Consider the following 16,785-nt stretch of genomic DNA (forward strand, 5'->3'; position numbering starts at 1 on the left):
CCCCCCCAAATAAACACGTTCTGCTACACACTAAGTATCGAGAAAATGCACTGTAATGGATGTGTTAAATTTGAATTCCATGGTACAAAATCGTTGTATTCAACAATTGATCCTGAGCGAATACGTTTGTTAGAAAATAATATTATATTATTACTATGTATGTTTAATGAGGTTATTATGATTAAAGTAAAATATTTTACTATTAATAATACATCGTATCTTTTCGTTTAATTTTATAATAGTATGAACTACTTATCAGAAACCCTGTATAATATATTCAAACTGTTGACACAGTTATATTTTATTATAGACAGTTATAGATAAAGTACTTGGATTCAAATGTGTACAGATAATTCGAAAAGAGTAAAAATATTTTGAAAAGCATGTTATGGTAAACAAAATGCAATTATAATAGATATATAATGGTGAATATATAATGAAATTGATTAAATACCATGTAGTCGAAAACTAGTAAAAGAAATAGCTGTAGTTGCTGTTATATACGCGTTTTGAATAGATACTTGAAAAGATATTGATATTTAAAAAAATAGCAAATATTAAGCTGCTTGACATAAATAAACCGTTTTATTACAAACATTCTTACAAAATTAGATTTTCAAACTGATTGCTTTGAATTTTTCCAAAAAATATTCAATTCATTCATTTTCAATAATTTAAAATATGTTAACCTTAATTATATATAATACAAAAGTCTATAAATAATGTATATTTCATAAAATAATTTTAAAATTATGATTGGAACGAAAGTTATAGTATTTGTCAGCTCAACCAATGTGTTGAAATTTTTTTATTATTCGTGATCGTTTCGTTTTAAAAATATTATTATGTAAGAAAATATTAATTTTATACTCGATACCATCAATGTTAAGTTATAATTTGAAAAAATGATTTATACATAACTTCGCTAAAATTTGCTTGAAACTATTAGCTAAAATTCGTAAGAAATAGTTTAAAAGTATTAATTCAATTAGTAGTTTCAGTGTACAATTTATGAACAGCAATTATTATATGTATGTCACTGCAGTGACCAAAGAAAACAGAGAGGTTTAAGAATTTAAAATAAATTATAGGTATTTAATTGATTGGAAATGATGAATACATTATGCATAAATATTATTAATAATTCGGAAGAGAGCCGGCCTAGTGCGTAGAGTGGTGGTTGGCTGCGGACACTACTGTTTTCAAGGGGTATAAGCACCGCCCGGATTCGGAAACCAGGCTTTTTGAGTCATCGCTACCCCGCATAAAAATACAATAGAATATATTAATAAATCAGTCTAGTAAGACCTAACTCTAGAAAATGTATGTGAGTTGTCCTAATAAATTTCACATGCACATGCAACAGTGGACAGCTCAAATGAACAGCTATAGGACCAAAAAATTACTTGAACTGATATTGTGTAAGTGTTCTACAGTAATTTTATAAAAACGAATTTTTGTACATTTGATGGATGGACGATTGAAGACGTCCATTAACTATGGACTAGCTAATATGTTTTAATCAGTTTTATTAAAATTATTTAAACTAGAGTTTGATAACAATAAATAATATTTATATAGGAAACGAGGATAACAAAACTTTCTTTTACATTTTAAGATTTGTATATTTTTGACGATGGATATTCGGAATGAGAAGAATAATATTTTCAACTTAAAGTTGGCCAAACTTACAGGTTTATATCAAATGATAGATCCTGGAACAGTACAATTTCGTGGTCGAAACATCTATCATATTATCGTGGTATGCGTTTTGCGAGAACGTTTTGTTGGGTAATCGACCATATTTTTGAAAATCAATTTCACGGTTTTATTCAGTGTTGCGATAGATCTCTTGGCATTCAGTGGTTATGTACAAATCAAAAATCACGACGGTTCAATCGGGTATTACCGCGAGAACTTTGCGAATTTATATGTCACTGTATCAAGTGTATCAAATGTACAACGCACACTATTATATTATGTTCTACTTCATCGAGGAATTATTCTTCGTCTTGAACTTAGCAATATACTTTATGTTCGATATTCTCCTGTTTTTTGTGTGTCTTGGTATGTGCTGTCAGATGGATATCATTTGCTCTGCGTTGGAATTGGTCGGACACAAACCACATCGTGATACTCATTCCCCGATTGGTGAGTAAGACATTGAAGTACATCGAATAGTGTATACGTGCTTTCAGTAGTTTTCGGTTTTCGTATTTATGCAAATTTTGTTGATTTCCATTATTAAAATTGTAAATGTAACCTATCGAAACTTAATTTTTACCTTTAATTTTGCTTCTCTAAACCCAACGTAAGATAGTGGTCTATGGTTAATATAATGTTAAAATAAGAATTCAAAATTAAAAAGTGACATTTCAGTATAAATCATTTTTGTTTTCATTTCATTAATTTGTGTTTATTTTTTGTGATGAGTTCTAATTTTAACATATTTTATTCCTTTTTCTGATTATTCTTTTTTTATATTTACAACTAAAATTAAATGTCTACAATTTACGTATGTTTTATGGTAGTTAAATTAGATTTGTTGATCGGATGAGTATTCTTTAAAAAAAACATGGTATGGCGTTATGCAAGCCAAAATTTGCTCATACCTACTTTAAATATTTACTGAGTTTTTGACATAATATAAGACAGTAATATAGTCACATCAATTCAATATGTTTTAATATTAAACTATCGCCGATAAATGCACGTCAAGTATTAAATGAGTTATAGTTGTATTGTTGTATACCTACAATGCAGGAACACATTTAACGAAAAATGTGTTCATAATAATTGCTAGATTCCGTACTTAATTTATAATGATAGTAGGTAGGCAATTATAGTAAATCAATTATTTTTTGAATTACCTATTCGATTTGTTAATAAAATATCAAATTGCTCAAAATTATCCACTATCCAGTTCTATTCAAAATGAATAAAATATTAGATTTATTGAAGTGTAAGTGGTGTATAGTATTTTAGAACTATAACTTAGGAAGTGATAACTTATGTGCAGTAGAATGATTTCAGAGTTTCTCAAAATTTGAGATATTTAAGGCTTCCGCAGTTATACTAACAAGATATTGATGTAATTATTTATGATCTGTTCTTTATTTGGAAGTATACAGAAACAAGTAATTAATATTTTTTATTTATTAATTGTTGATCTGGCATGTATGTCTCATGAATTGTTATACTATTACTTACCGTTATATTATTAAAATGAACACAAAAAAATAAATCATACATCATATTATTTCATATTTTACTATTTTATTTATTATAAGGCAATAGATACACTAGCATTAAATATACCAGTTAATGTTACAAATAAATAGTACTGAAATTATGTTAAATATGTATTAATCATACAATGTATACCACCGTCATGAGCAAAAACGCCCTAGGTCCCAAAAAATATATAAATGAGTTAAAAACAAATAAATTATTGTAAAATTTAGCTTGTGTAGATGAATGTGCCGTATGTTTGTAATATTACTCCAAATGTATAATACAAGTTATAATCAAATAATTAAAACTTCGAAAATCGTAGAAAAAATCGTGTTTACTAGCATTAACGCCGTAAGTATTGTTGAAGACACGGTATTTTATCTTAGTACATAGTGCAAATTATAATTGACGGTATTTTGGCTTAGTAACACGGACCGGTTTACGTATCACTAGACAAGTCGACTATCAGAACGATTTATTTATAATAAACTTCTTCGACATTGGATATGTATCATTTTTTATTTATTTATAAATTGACCGAAGAATAATGTAATTGTTTGGGAATTTAATATTTAAATGTATAAATAATTTTATCATATCAGAAATTGTTACTTACGAGTCACGGCATTCTTGCTTTTGAATTAAATATTAAAAGTTTATACCAATACTAAGGTACAACGTAAAAAGCAAAATATCATATTAAAAATAAATTTAATCATATTTCTTATTGTGTCATTGCATCTGTTGGGTAAAATTACATTGAAAAACATATATCATATTTAAATAATTAGAATGTACAAGGTGTAATGGTTTTATGAAAATATAAAACACAAAAACGCGTTTTTCTCATAATCGTTCTCCGGTGAAATACTGCATTTTCGCTTATGACGGCAGTATGAACCAAAATGTAATTTTATCAATCAAAATATTATGGAACGCTCAATCTTTCCCTTTTGCCTAAATTTAGTATCATTAAAATATAACATTTATAAATGAATCTAGACAACAGAGAAAAAATTTGTTAAGTAGAAATTTATGTTTCCATACTTTGGAAGAAAAACTATAAACATACAGGCTGTAAAACAATTATCGGATTCAATGAATTTTAAAGTCCTAGGTTTAAAACTTTAAAATGACCATTATTTTTATATAAACTTTTTTTATTAGAGAAAGATTCAATGGCATTCGCATTGTACAGCAGTAATTGGACCGAAATGGACATGAAATGTAAAAAATTGATATTATTGACAATGAAGTTAAATAATACTAACCACAAAAAATGGAAATTTACCAGAACCAAAATTGTAGACTTGAAAATGTTTTTTATAGTAAGTATTTATGTCTAATATAGTTATTATTCAACATATAACATTTACCACTTCTTATCAAACATTTAGAATAAATCTGTTCATAAATTTTTTGATATTTTATAATATTCTTGCATCCATATAAGAAAAATGTATAATACGAATTTCAATCTGGAAATGTAAAATAAATACAATTTGTTCATTTTTATGGTTTTTACAAAATTATATAGGTAATGTATGAAAAATAATAAAATTAATATTTGGTCAAATTATTTCGGTGCTTTATAATTTGTAATAAGTGGGTAACAAATAATTAGGATATTTATGTTTTTTTGAAAGTAATAATCAATATTTACTAATTTTTTTTTATTACAGACAATGGGTGATTGCTACACTGCAGTCATTGCGGTTTTAGTAAATTATATACAACAAAATGTTGATCAAATTTAGTTCATGTATACTTGAAATTTAGTAATGTTTTTACATCATAACTCTAATTATTAGATTATTGTCTAGTCAAGTTTACATATTATATAACTAGGGAAAAACCTCTCATGCATAAATATAAAAATTATTAACTAGGTTAACCAAACAACATGTATGTAACAATATTTAGTCTTAAGTCTTAGTCAGTAAGTTTTAGCATATGTTGCAAAACAAAAACTACGTTACATTAGCGATAATATATATGTCACAGTGTGAGAGAAATAACAAATACAATGATATAAAATCGATGTATAGAAGAAACAATTCCGAGAAAAGACCTTCATCATCTAATTTTACCCAAAATTGAACTTAAAATGTTTATTAAAAAAACTGTGATATAAAACTACTTCTATAAAATTTGCTTTCGACTGTGATATTTTTTTTTTTTTTGAAGTCCCCTAACCAGGCATGGCAGAAACCTACGGGTGCAAACAAAAAACACACACGTGTTACCCCTCTACAGTCCCAAACACTACAGTACCACACAACCTACAGCTAATGGCCTAAGTTGCCGAAGTTTAAATCAAAAAAAAAAAAAAGAAATATTATAGTCTAAAGCAAATTTTATAGAAGTAGTATTCTACAACCAATATGATAATTATTATTTTTTTTAATTTTAATGAAATATAATAAAATATATTTCCAATATTTACTTCGACATGTTAATTTTGTTTGAAAAATTATGATATAAATACTATATTAATATATATTTCTTATATTTTAGAATATAGAGCAGTGTTTCAAGTTTCTGTAGTTCATAATTTTTTAAATAAAAGAAAATTACAAAAATTATTTTAGTACAAATATTTGTTATACTTAAATATTAAATATTGAAAAAAAATGTGTTCATATATTTTTAATATTTTTGAGTTCGATACGTATAAGGAAAACTTATACTATCAATTTCAATCAGAAGATAAATAATAAAGAAAAAATAAATACAATTTGGTCATTTTTTTGATATTTAAATATTATATGATGTATAATAATTAATAACATTTGTATTTAATCAAATTATTTCGGTCATTTATAAATAGTTATAATGATGTAAGTATGTTTTTTGGAAACTAATTTTTTTTTTTTTTATCACAGACAGTGGGTGATTGCTGCACAGTTATATCGGTTTTAGTAAATTATATACAACAAAATGTTGAATGAATTTTGTTCGGGTTTATTTTAAATTTAGTAATGTTTAGCATCCTAATTATTACATAATGGTCTAGTCTAATGATAAATCTAGTTCTTTAGATTATCTAAATACTCATAACTCATAACTTATAACGTATTATTGTAGTTGATATAGCTGAATGGATTATTATGATTATGTAACAGTTTACACAGAGTTTATTTTATATCATTACAATAAAATATTTATTAGTTTATTTTGTTGTAATTAATTCAACTCATGCAAAAAAATGTGGGCCATTGGTTGCCTTTCTGCTGTACTTAGGTGGCACACTAAAATTTAACACATTCATAACAATGTGTTAAATTTTACTCCACAAGACACTCCATAAGTAGTACAAAAAAATCTCAAGAATTTGAAAAAATGGTCTTGATGTATATTTAAAACATTAAAACATCAAAATTTGAATATCTGCATTAGGTATTGAAGAAACAAAGGGTGCGAGCGTGCTCAGTGAATTACTTTGTATATTAATTAATTATATCTTGGTTTTCATAATTAGGCATAATGCTGTTCTTATATTTTTATTTTCCCTCTGTTTATCCGCTGTTCTTTTTGTTTATTATTATAAATTAGATATAATATATAAATAATATTATTGAAATGTAACTAAAGCACCATAATAACTCTCTTCCTCCAACTCAAGGTTTGTTAATAAGGAGTAGATAAAATCAAAAAAATATGTGTGATTGTATGATCATAAATATAAATAAATGGTTTAAAAAAAAAAAAATATTTATATAGTGTAATAAAAAGACATGACGAATAAAAAATGAAAATGAAATGGATAATAAATAACTTTCATAAACCTGAAAAAAGTTCAAAAAGAAATTATTGAGTTTCGAAAATTAATTTAAGTACTCAGAAAAGTATTGGCATTTAAAAAAACTGCAAAAATAAATTAAATACAATTGTAAATGTTTCATTTTCAATATTAAAGATGAAAATAAAAAAATTGTTTATTATATTATGTATAATGCAGCACTACAAGTCTATATTTTTGCATAGGCATTAGGATAGGTAAAAATATAATTGTGTGTACCATTACTTGATAGAGTATATTATGTTAAGAATATTAATAAGCAGTAAATGCTGTAATTTGAACTACCTTTTTTTTTATCAATATCTTACCTAAAATCAGTGGTGTATTGGTACGGATACGCGGGTATACGCCGTATACCCGTCAGCAGATTTTCTATTTTCGGCGTATACCCAATGTAAAATATCATTTTACGGGTATACGCTCTTAAAATAACTCGAAAACCAATTATTCATAGGAAAAATTGTTATTTTAATATAATAATGAATTTTAAATTAAATTTATTAATAACATTTTGAAAAATAGATGTTATTAAAATATTATGTAATATTACCAATATGGAGTATGAATGCTCAGTCCATGGTTCTCAACCTGTATTATGTCATTTATAANATCGTTGATGGGGCCGTCGGATCGTCGCCGGAGTTGATGTTGCTGTTGTCGTTGTTTTCGTGTCACACAAACTCTCCTCACACACCGCCTCGGTCATAATTATATACACCACTGCAGTGTGCCTAAGACCCTTGGTCAGCAGCCAGCTGCGATGGTTAGGTTACCTAACCTAACCCCACATTCAGCATATTAGGCAGCGGCTTAAGGAATAATGTACGATGCCGATGATAGACGGCAATCGTTACACTACCAAATAAATTACTTATTAACTTAATAAGTAGTTTTAGTGTGTAATTTGTGAACGGAAAAACAAATGTAAACCGTACAATTATAAAAAAATCGGTTGCATAATATATGATGGTCTTGTACGTCTTGTTTCGTAGTCCGTCGTCGGAGTTGCATTATTAATCCATTTAACCCTTCATGAACATGCAACTATGGACGAGTCAGATTAACATCGATAACAAAATTACTTCCACCTATCTTGTGTACGACTTTAACAGTCCTCAAATTACGAATTTCCAAATTAAATATTTTCTTATCATTTGCAGGTATGCCATAAGTGCTACTTTTTATGCAACTAGTTTCTACGTTTAAAAGTTATTATTATTTTCATTTTTTTGATTTTGCTCATTTCTGTAATAATTTCACATCTCATACGATTTATTCATTGTAAATTGTACAAGTTGTGGCAGACAAATTCATGCAGCATGTTCCATGTGAAAGAAAATATATTTTAAAAATTTGACTAACCAAAAAAATGATCGAACAAATAAATTTGCAAATGTAATTTATTTCTGTCTGAGTACACGATGATAAATAGTCGTAATAATGCTTTGATTTATACCTTTAATATCTTTTTCTTTGGGAAAATGAATCTAGTTTTTGCCTTCAGGAGGTCGAACATTGAAATTATCTGTAGTTTTTTAAAAACATAAAAAAAAAAAACAAAAAAAAATTGAAGAAAAACGAAAAAAATATATAAACACAGTTTTTTTTATAGTTATCCTATTGTTGAATTTCAACAAAATTACATATAAAATAACCAATGACTATAAAAAGTTCATTTGTATTTTTATTATTTTTTAACTGCTGTTATAACAGTAAACTAGAAACTTTGTAATGCAATTTTAAGATTTTCTTAAGGGTAAACATTGTATCATATTTTTAGAAAAAAAACTAAAAAAAGGGGTGAGTTAATGTCACTCTGCAGTACATTAGGTATCTAGAAGGTTGCTGCAATGGATGGTATTAAATTTGAATTCAGTGATAAAATATCATTATAGGTATACAAAAAAAAAACTCTGGGAGGAGGCGGTATGTGAGTCTAGGATATTTTATATTGTTATTACTTATTAATAATACGGTAGCCGGTAAGTTTATTAATATTATTTATAATATTATTGTTAAATTATCAGTCATGATGGAAAAATATTATATATCCTTATGTAACATTGGGCTGTTTTAGAACCGAATTACAAAATGACTAAAATCGTTATTCTTAGAGTTAATATGTGATTTTGTCTAAATTCGAACTTAAATAACTATAAAAAAGCTGTGTTTATGTTTATTTTTAGATTGTTTGGTTTCTCAATAAATTACTTAAGTAGAACCCAGTTTTAAATATTTAATCCTTGACTACAAAAGTTGAACAATTAATATATTTTTAACTGCAAAATCATTTCTCAATTTTCATTTAAAAAATGTTGTCGAAATTTGAACTTTAAATGTTTATAGAAATTTTAATTCTTTTTGACCCAACCCATACAATTGTATTCACATATATAGAAAAAAAAATGAAAAAATGAAAATTGAAAATGTTCGTCAATAGCTTGAAATGAGTCGATATGTTTTGAAAATTTTCTATTTAGTAATGTCTTACATTACTACTTGAATTATAAGGCAATTATTTAGTCGAATTTTAATATTTTATAACAATAAACCTAGTTCCCAAGATCATATAAATTTCTTATAACTTATTAAGTTATAACGTGTTATTGTAGTAGTAGCTTGTGAATAGATAATCATGGTTATGTAACAGTCTATACAGAGTTTATTGTATGTCGTCAAAATAAAAAAATTATTAGCTTATTGTTTTGTAATTAGTTAGTGTCCAGTAAATTCCTGTAAAAAAGTGGGCAAGTGCCAAGTGGTCATACACTCATACATTGGGTATCCAAAGGGAACGCTGTATATGTGTTAAATTTGATTTCAATGATATAAAATCAATGTATATAGAAAAACGATTTTGAGAGGAGACCTATAATATTATTATAATGAGGTAGAAAGTACATATATTTATGATATTATTGCGATTAAATAATTTATTATAGTATAAACATTAGTATTGAGTAGTTTAAATTAATTTTTGCCGAAAAAATTGCATGTCATTAAGTTTCAAGCACCTAGAAATAATATTTTTTAATTACAACAAACAAACTAAAATCGTTAATATGTTGCTTAACTATCTAAGTAAATCGAAATTTGAACTTAAAATATCTATAAAAACACTGTAATATGATATTTTTTTAGATTTTTTATTGACGGTTGCAACGACTTTATTGAATTACATTTTCAAGCTTTTTGACCCAACAAATAACATTTTTTTTATATAAATTGAAAAAAAATTTCAAATTTTAAATGTCTGCAAACAGCATATGACACCTTCATCCCTCCTCCATAAGCACCCCCATGATATTAGATGGTTCACGTTCTACTGTACATTAGATGTCTAAATGTTACTGATGTAAGGACATTGTTTATGATATCGTCAATGTGTATAATATTGGTATTTTATAAAATGTCTAAGAGCTCTATGTAATAATACCAACTATAGCTGGCAATCTGTAAAATTGTTTAAGTTACCTCGTAAGCATTATATGAAATTCCAAACAATCCATAGGTGTTATCTATTAAATGAATTTTATCGATTTAAAGCCATTTGTAATCTGTAATATCGATGTAAGCAGCTTAATAAAGTATATAATCGACTGCCGACAGATAATGCGATACTTAATTCGTCATCCTAGTCATATACCTAACTAGTCTTTTAACATTTTAGTCTTTGAAAAATGACGTACGTAGAGAATAGAGAGCACGATATGAAATATTTTTTTAGAGAAAATAATGTTTTTTTAACTGATGATCGATATTATCAATTAGTTAAAGATGATGCAAATCAAAGAACAAAAAAAGCACCTCGTTAATATTGGTTGTTTAAAAAAAAAAGATTTATCATGTTAAAAATATTGAGAACAATATCTTATATTATACAAAAGAAAGTGAAGTTTTTGATGTGTCACGTGATGCCCACAAATCATTAGGACAAGAGGTACAGGAGAGAATATTGTAAGTTCTTCATAGTAGGTTTAAAAAATATCACGTTCTTTGAAGAAGATTTTTATTTTTCATTGTGTGAACTTACTGTGTCAATTAAAACACGAAAAAAAAATATAAAAGGATTAAATTGGAAACCAATTAATTCTGATGAATTTCGCTGTCGCTGTTAAGTTGATTTCGTTGATTTCGAATCAAATGCTGAATGCTGATAAACATTTTATTTATAATTGTATAGAAATTTAACTAAATTATTCGTCATAAAATAATTTAAGACAAAAACTACAGAAGATGTATATTGAAATGTATATTTACACAAAAATTAAAAAAATAATTTTAAAATATTGATTTCAATAATAGGTATTTATTATTTGTCATCCCATACAATGTGTTGTAATTTGTATTATTATAAGTGCACATTTTAATCTAAAGATATCATTATGTAAGAAATATTAAAATTAATTCACTAATACTTGATTGCGTATATGTTAGGCTGTAACTTGAAAAAACGTTTTTACCAATATCGTAGCTTAAATTTGCTTGAAAATATTCGTGAAAATTCTGGAAAAAATCGATCAAATTATAAATAACTAGTATCATACTAAATTAATTAGAAGTTTCCGTGGATAATTTATGCACGGTCACACAAATGCAAACTGTATAATTATAAAAGTATCGGTTGCATAATATAGGATGGTCATGTACGATAATACGAAAGACAATGCAGTGGAAAAAGAAAACTGGGATGCAGGAAAATATAAAAGATATAGGTATTTAATTGATTGCAATCTTGCATACATTATGCATCAATATTATTAATAATTTGGTGGTCAGGTGTAGAATGGTGGATGGCTGCAGACATTAGTGTGTTCAGTGGACATAAGCATTGTCCGGCACAGGAACCCAGGTCTTTCGAGTCATCCTTGAACCACCTAAAAATAAAATAGAATAAATTATTCAACCGTGGATCCACCTACAGAAATTGTTAGTGAGTTGCCTTAATCCATTTCACATGAACATGCAACAGTGGACACTCAAATGAATAGGTAGCTATAGAATTATAATAAATAATGTTTTTTATTTTTGAATGATAACGAACGGTTGAAGACGTGCAATAATTGTCGACTTAAAAATGTTTGCAATCACTTTAATTAACAATATTTAAACTACAGTTTGGTTACAATTTATAATATTTTTATTTATAGGAACGAGGAAACACAATTTTAATTTAAGGTTTGTTTGGGTATCGCATATATAATATTTACAATAATTTGATTTAAAGTGAAGCCTAGGTACTGACAATTTTTCCCAAGAAGACCGAAAGATAAATTTTTGACGATGGACATTCGGAACGAGAAGAATGATGTTTTCAACATTCAGTTGGCCAAACTTACGGGTTTATATCAAATGATAGATCCTGGAACAGCACAATTTCGGGGTCGAAACATCTATCATATTGCCATGGTTTGCGTTTTGCTCTACATGTTCCCCATATTGATAATTCAGAACCTTAATTGTCTATACTATTGGACGATCAATATAACTATAAGCGTAGATTTCTTTTGGAAATCAGTTATCACGGTGTTCATAATTTACAAGGGATGGTTTGTCGTCCGCTACTCAGACGACATATGGAATTGTTTGTCGATCAAACGGTATGATATTTAAACCTTCAACAACCAAAACACACATATTGTGGAACGTTGGCGAAAACATGTTCTGCGGTTAACGACCACATATTCGATGATTTTACTCACAGTGGCAATACCTTACGGGATCAGTCCTTTGATATTCAGTAATTATTATTTGCAAGTCAAAAACCACGACGGTTCAATCGGGTACTATCGCCAGAACATCATGAATTTGTACTTTGCCGTATCCGATGAAACGTACAACGCATACTATTATATATTTTTCGCAGTCGAGATATTATTCGCCTAATTCACCTGTTTAATATACACAGCATTCGATATCCTCCTGTTTTCACTATGTCTTGGTATGTGCTGTAGGATGGAAATCATTTGCTCTGCGTTTGAATCGGTCGGACACAAACTACTTCTTTTCACTCATTCTCCAACTAGTGAGTACCTTTACCATTATTCATTGAATAGTGTACAAGTAGCCTGTAGAAAAATAGAAAAAATATATACACATCAGAGATCGTTTGATTTGTCTGAACCTTAAGATTTTTTTAATTTTATAATTTACTTTATTATTTATAGCTTAGTACTTTGTTTCGTAATTTATTTCAAAAGCTAGATTCGAGTTGGGTTCGGTATAAGCTAGAATACTTACATTATATAACCAGTAGATCGTTTAGTTCGAGCTCGGTTCTTCACACTATTCAAAAGTTTGGTTCAAGACATATTTTTGTGTTTGACCCACTTCTATACTAACACATTAAACATGTATAGAATTTGTTTTATTTCATTTGTTTAGCTCGAATAGTTAAGGAAAATGCAGGTTTAGTTTAATGTTAAAAGTTACTACCTTTCAAAACTTGCTGAATAGAAATGAGTATAATTTTGAATTTATGCAACTTGATTTGAACTCAATTATTGAAATTGTAAATACAACACTTCAAAAGCTTATAAGCGACTAATAATTATTATATTGAGCTCACAAAAAAATACACATTTTATGATTTATACTATTGATTATTAATAATAAGTGTAAGTTAAACATTTAATTTGAAGGTCGCACCTCAATTTAGGGATAGATCATAGTATGCAAAATTAAAATTGATGATTTTAGTCAATTTTGTGTCCATCTTATGAAGTTTTGTAATGTCCTGTAATTTTAACATTTAAGACTTCTTCTTCATTTTTTTTTAAATTTTAAATTTTAAATTAAATTACAGTGAATCACCTTTGTCTTATGGTACTATTAGCTTGTTTTTGATGACCGAATGTGTACTGCTTAAAAAAACACATTCCTTCTGTTTTATTGCAGATAACGAAGATGATAATAAAAATATAACACTTAATGATCAAAATATATTAATATACGATGAATTAAAAAAAATTATAATGGAACATCAAGCAATGATGGAGTAAGCTTAATTGGATTTTTTATTGAATTACCATAAAGTCTTATTTAATTTTCATTTTTAACTAGAAAATACAACTTAATTAACTAAATATGTATAAAAATAACCATTAACTATTTAAGTTAATATATGTAGTATAATATGAGTAAGAAAAAAGGATACTATTACAAAATATAAAAAAAATATTATAATTAAGTTTTATGATTTTTTAATAATATGTCTAATTTTTATGAAATAAACCTAAAATATTTCATGACATAATTTTAAAAAGTTTATATTTTTGCAACTTTACACTTTACTTAACAATAATAACCACGAATGAAGAGAAGAAGTAAAATAAAATGTTTGAGGCACTATTATTCTTACGGCATAACCTGCGAATAAAGTCTGCTGACGTTTAGTCAGTAGGCTATAATATATAGGTACTAAAAATGGAGATGAATAAACTTTTTTGATAATTATAAGTTGAGAGATTACTACATATTGTATTGCGGGTTGAGTGGTCCCTCAAAATGTTCACCTTTGGGTGCCGATATCCGAATGTATCATCAGTTACCTTAAGTTAAGTCAAATTGCTCAAATTACATAACACTGCAATGAAATTCTTTTTTTTCCAGGAAATATGAAGATTTTTTAATTCTATTCAGACCAATGATTTTGTTACAAATTTTTATATCGTCTTTTTCAGTCATAATGCTATTGTTTACTTTCATGATGGTAAAAAATTAAGTAATACTTAGATTTAATTACAATAAGATATAGGAAAACATAAAGTGTTTGTGATCATACTATTTGTGAACTTACTTTAGATGTAGTAATTTATCTGGAGAAATAATGATTTCAGGGTTTTTCAAACGTTGAGATATTTGAGTCTTCGACATTCGTACAAACAAGATTATTCTGCACAATTCTTCCAATATTGATTCAAATATTTACTATTTGTTATTTTTATGGCAATATACACGATCAAGTAATTGATATTTTTTTTTTTAGTTGTATTTATTAATTGTTGATGCGGCATGTATGTCTTGTAAATTATTATACCAATACTTACAGTTAAAATATTCAAATAAACACTACTACTAAGAAGATATATCATACATCATATTATTATCATATATTTTATTATTTTTTGTGTTATATAACAGTAAAAATATTTGCATTGAAAATACCAATTGATGTTACAAATAAATAATACCGATATTATGTTAAATATGTATTAATCATACAATGTCATTCTCCAGTGACCTACTGTCTTTTCGCTTAAGAGTATAGTATGAACCAATATGTCATTTTATCAATCAAAATATTATGGGGCGCTCTGTCTACGCCTTTTGTCAAAATTTAGTAACATTTAAATATAACATTTATAAATGAATCTAGACAACAGTGATAAATTGTAGAGTAGAAATTTATTTTTCCATACTTTAGAAGAAAAACTATAAACATACAGCCTGTAAAACAATTATCGGATTTAATGAATTTTAAAGTCCTGGGTTTAAAATTACCATTATTTTTATATTTAACCTTTTTTTTATTAAAGAAAGATTCAATTCTATTCGCATTGTACAGCAGTAATTGGACCGAAATGGATATGAAATGTAAACAATTGATATTATTGACAATGAAGTTGAATAATGCTAACCACAAACAATTAAAATTTACCAGAACTAAAATTGTAAACTTGGAAATGTTTTTTAAAGTATTTACTTATGTCTAATATAGTTATTTTTCAACATATAACATTTACCACTTGTATAACTATAACATTATAATATTAAAGTCGAAATCAAATTGTATAGAAGTATTATTCTACAACCAATATCCCTAACTTATTATTTATTAGTTAGGTATGATAATTATTTATTGTACCTTTTTTTTTAAATTTAATAAAATATAATAAAATATATATCCAATATTAACTTCGACATGTTAATTTTGTTTGAAAAATTGTGATATAGATTCTATATTAATATATAGGTCCAATATAGAATATAAAATCCTATATAGAATATAAAATATAAATTACGTATTTATTAAAAAAAAAAATTTATTTTATTACAATTATTTGTTATACTTAAACATGAAACATTTATAACAAAAATATGTTCATACATTTTTTAATATTTTTTTAATATGCGTGCAGCAATATAAGAAAAACGTATAATACGAATTTCAATCCGGAAATATAAAATAAATACAATTTGTGCATTTTTATGGTTTTTACAGAATTATATAATGTATAAAAAATAATAAAATTAATATTTGGTCAAATTATTTCGGTTCTTTAGAATTTGATATAAGTAGGTAACAAATAAATGGGATATTGATGTTTTTTGAAAGTAATTATTAATATTTACTATTATTTTTTTATTACAGACAATGGGTGATTGCTACACAGTCATTTCGGTTTTAGTAAATTATATACAACAAAATGTTGATCAAATTTAGTTTATGTATACTTGAAACGTAGTAATGTTTTACATCATAACTCTAATTATTAGATTATTGCCTAGTCAAATTTAAATATTATATAACTACGGAAAAACCTCTCATGCATAAATATAAAAAATATTAACTAGGTTAGGTAAACATGCAAGTTACAATATTTAGTCTTAAGTCTTAGTCAGTAAGTTTTAGCAGATGTTGCAAAACAAAAACTAGGTTACCCAAGCGATAATATATGTCACAGTATGAGAGAAATATATGGTCAGTGGTGGTGATTGTGTGTAACGAAGTATGTTTCATGATGTTA

The 16,785-nt window shown here is 26.5% G+C and overlaps 2 protein-coding genes across 2 annotated transcripts; both read left to right on the forward strand.

The window, feature by feature from the left end:
* Positions 1–3,098: 3,098 nt before the first annotated feature.
* LOC111032915 lies at positions 3,099–6,185 on the forward strand (the record flags this gene model as incomplete). The annotated part of the gene is made up of 3 exons (XM_022313399.1): positions 3,099–3,137; positions 4,404–4,562; positions 6,120–6,185. Coding segments are annotated over 3 exons (264 nt in total), but the record flags the coding sequence as incomplete, so codon positions are not given.
* Positions 6,186–14,010: 7,825 nt separating this feature from the next.
* LOC111032916 (odorant receptor 33b-like) lies at positions 14,011–16,481 on the forward strand. The gene is made up of 5 exons (XM_022313400.1): positions 14,011–14,033; positions 14,648–14,747; positions 14,875–15,000; positions 15,574–15,732; positions 16,410–16,481. The coding sequence occupies exons 1-5, from the start codon at positions 14,011–14,013 to the stop codon at positions 16,479–16,481; spliced, it is 480 nt and encodes a 159-aa protein (XP_022169092.1).
* The last annotated feature ends 304 nt before the right edge of the window (positions 16,482–16,785 follow it).

The sequence above is a fragment of the Myzus persicae genome, unplaced genomic scaffold (assembly GCF_001856785.1).
Source record: "Myzus persicae strain clone G006 unplaced genomic scaffold, MPER_G0061.0, whole genome shotgun sequence".
In the NCBI taxonomy this organism is placed as follows: domain Eukaryota; kingdom Metazoa; phylum Arthropoda; class Insecta; order Hemiptera; family Aphididae; genus Myzus; species Myzus persicae.